This window comes from Alosa pseudoharengus, unplaced genomic scaffold (genome assembly GCF_046254945.1).
Source record: "Alosa pseudoharengus isolate Yale_2024_CS ecotype anadromous, Long Island Sound unplaced genomic scaffold, YU_APseudo_1.1 YU_APseudo_1.1_scf_8, whole genome shotgun sequence".
Classification (NCBI taxonomy): domain Eukaryota; kingdom Metazoa; phylum Chordata; class Actinopteri; order Clupeiformes; family Clupeidae; genus Alosa; species Alosa pseudoharengus.
The window spans coordinates 12,421,394-12,423,893 of NW_027468870.1; the positions used below are offsets into that span (position 1 = coordinate 12,421,394).

Sequence of the window (2,500 nt, forward strand, 5' to 3'; positions counted from 1 at the left end):
TGGTGAGCTCTACTCTGTTTTGCTCCGGACGGATAAATCTGAGGCCCCTCTTTCCTTCCTAAAGCTGAGATAAGTCCGCTATTGGCTCTTATCTGCAGTGCAGGATGTCGCCATAGGCAGGGGAAAAAACGAAGAGAAGGAGAGAAATAAAGTGAAAGAGAGAGGGAGAGGGAGGGAGAGAGTAAGGGGAAGGAGAGAAGGAATGGAGTGAGGCAAGGGAAGCTTTAACAGAGAGGAAATAGAATGCATTCCAGCGCTGATAGGCATGTTGTGTGTTTTCTCTGAGACGCACCATTCAGTGGCAGGACTGGGCGGCGTGTGGGGGGGGGGGGTATCAGGACTGGGCGGCGTGTGGGGGTGGTGGCAGGACTGGGGGGCGTGTGTGTGTGGGGGGGGGGGGTATCAGGACTGGGCGGCGTGTGGGGGGGGGGTATCAGGACTGGGGGGGGGGGCGCTGTGCACGTGAAGCAGAGCTTTCTGTACGTCTCAGCACACGCAGCCCGATGCCAAGGCCTCCACCGCTGTGCACCACGCTATATGGTTTTAATGGACGTTCCTGCCCATAAACATGCTCTCATTTGCTACTCCCACACTTCACGCTCAGCAAGAACACATGAGAGCAGTCAGAACACTGCTCTGGGATTAGTCTGCATTTGTGTTGTGTTAGACGTCACACTCTTTATGGCCAGAGGAATTTAGATGTTATTTTAGTTTATTACTGTTTACTGAAAGTCCAAAGAATTCCAAAGATAGGAGTGAAAGTGTCAGCTTCATCCTGAAATCTCCTACTTGAGAGACTTCACAGATCACTCTTCACAGATGAAATAAAAGCAAAAAGGCAAAATGCCCTCATAGTCTATTCTATGGAAGACCATGAAAAACATTTAAAATGAATAAAAGTAATAAAAAATAAAAAATATATCAAGCAGAAGCAGGAAGACGTGATTGTGGAAAGGGTTCCAGGTGATCACACTCACCTGTGTAGATGAAACGGCCTGGGGTTCCTTTGCAGAACTGCTTGGACTTGTAGGAGAGGGTGACCTCCACAACCCCAGGGATGTGGCGTGGTGGGGTCTGCACCCGGATAGCATGAGGCGTGATGAGCTGAGGAAGGTTCCAGAAAAAGAAATATGTCAGGAGATTGGCAGGAAAATGTTAGGAGAACGTCAGCAGGACTCCGTAAGGACCTAAGGTACTACAGGATGTTAAAATATAGTTTTCCAATCATGCTGAGACTCGGTTCTCAGCTGTACAGACAATTTTGGATCAGCAGTCATATTTTTAACCCGGTATGTAAGAATGTGCACTAATAAAGTGTGTGGGCTTGTTGGTGTGTGTAAGTGTGTATGTGTGTGTGTGTGTGTGTGTGTGTGTGTGTGTGTGTGTGTGTGTGTGTGTGTGTGTGTGTGTTAGTATGTGGTAAAATGGTAAGGCATACTAAACAGTAGATTTATGGTGTTTATGCTGTAAACTCTTCACCAGCGTATGTGTGTGCATGTGTGTTTGTGTGTATAAGTATATTTGTGTGTGTGTGTGTGTGTGTGTGTGTATGTGTGTGTATGTGTGTGTGTTTGTGTGTAAAAGTATATTTGTGTGTGTGTGTGTGTGTGTGTGTGTTTGAATGTCTGTGAGCAAGCAGGGGTTTGGCGGTGTCTGTGTACAGAGGGGTGTGTGCTGGATGAGTGTCTGCGAGAGCACCACTCCACTCTCCGCGCACCAAACAAACACTTGACTCTAAGCCGATAACACTGATAACACACAAGCCTCTGGAGCCCTCCGCCATAAACGCCTCCTTATGAGAACCGAAGGGCGGCTTCGCCCGCCACTCACAGCGCACCCTCACAGCCTTGTGCATATGACCCCTCCGGCTTTGATTTCGCCCTCCGAGTGCAGCACGCAAACACGCCCGCAGCGAATGTGTTCCACAAGACTGTTTTGGTAGCACTGCTCGTGACCTCTGCTCCAAAGCAGAGCGAGCGTGCTCGCATCGAGCTGTCGGGCTTGCAGTCGATACGAAGCAGTTGCCGATGATACGTAAGGGTTGATTATTTAACTCTGAGAGAAACGTTGGAGGAATGGATTTAAATATGTCGTCTTTAACGAGAGGAGGAGGAGCGTGAAGTGGGAAAGAATAGCATTTGCGAGTTACGAGGCCAAATATCTAGCTGCTTCTTTTCCCGCTTTATGAGGTATTTTATTCGCTCTTCTCCCGCACACAGCTGGCTGGGAGCCCTGTGTTCGTCTGTGTTGCCTTCATTAGCGTTGGCTGAGCTGAGGAAACAGTGTTTTTTTTTTAACGCTGTGAGATAGCGAGAGAAAACGAGAGAGTAAGAGAGCGGGCGGGCAGGCAGGCGGGCGAGCGAGCGAGCTACCTCCTCACATGGCAGCGTGCTATTGTTGGACCGCGTCCATGGCCTCCTTTTTGGCACACCTGGGGTTAGGTAAATAAATAGCGAACTGGGACCGAGGGGAGGGGTTTGGTCTGGCCATATTCAGAGGG

At 49.4% G+C, this 2,500-nt stretch overlaps 1 protein-coding gene across 4 annotated transcripts in view; it reads right to left on the reverse strand.

Annotated features, from left to right (window-relative positions):
• Positions 1-2,500, reverse strand: part of LOC143111374 (transcription factor COE1-A) — a 155,375-nt gene that overhangs the window by 35,358 nt on the left and 117,517 nt on the right. For all 4 annotated transcript variants that reach the window (XM_076273603.1, XM_076273602.1, XM_076273600.1 and 1 more), the window contains exon 10: positions 978-1,104. In XM_076273603.1, coding sequence (XP_076129718.1) covers positions 978-1,104 — 127 coding nt within the window. The remainder of the gene's footprint in view (positions 1-977; positions 1,105-2,500) is intronic.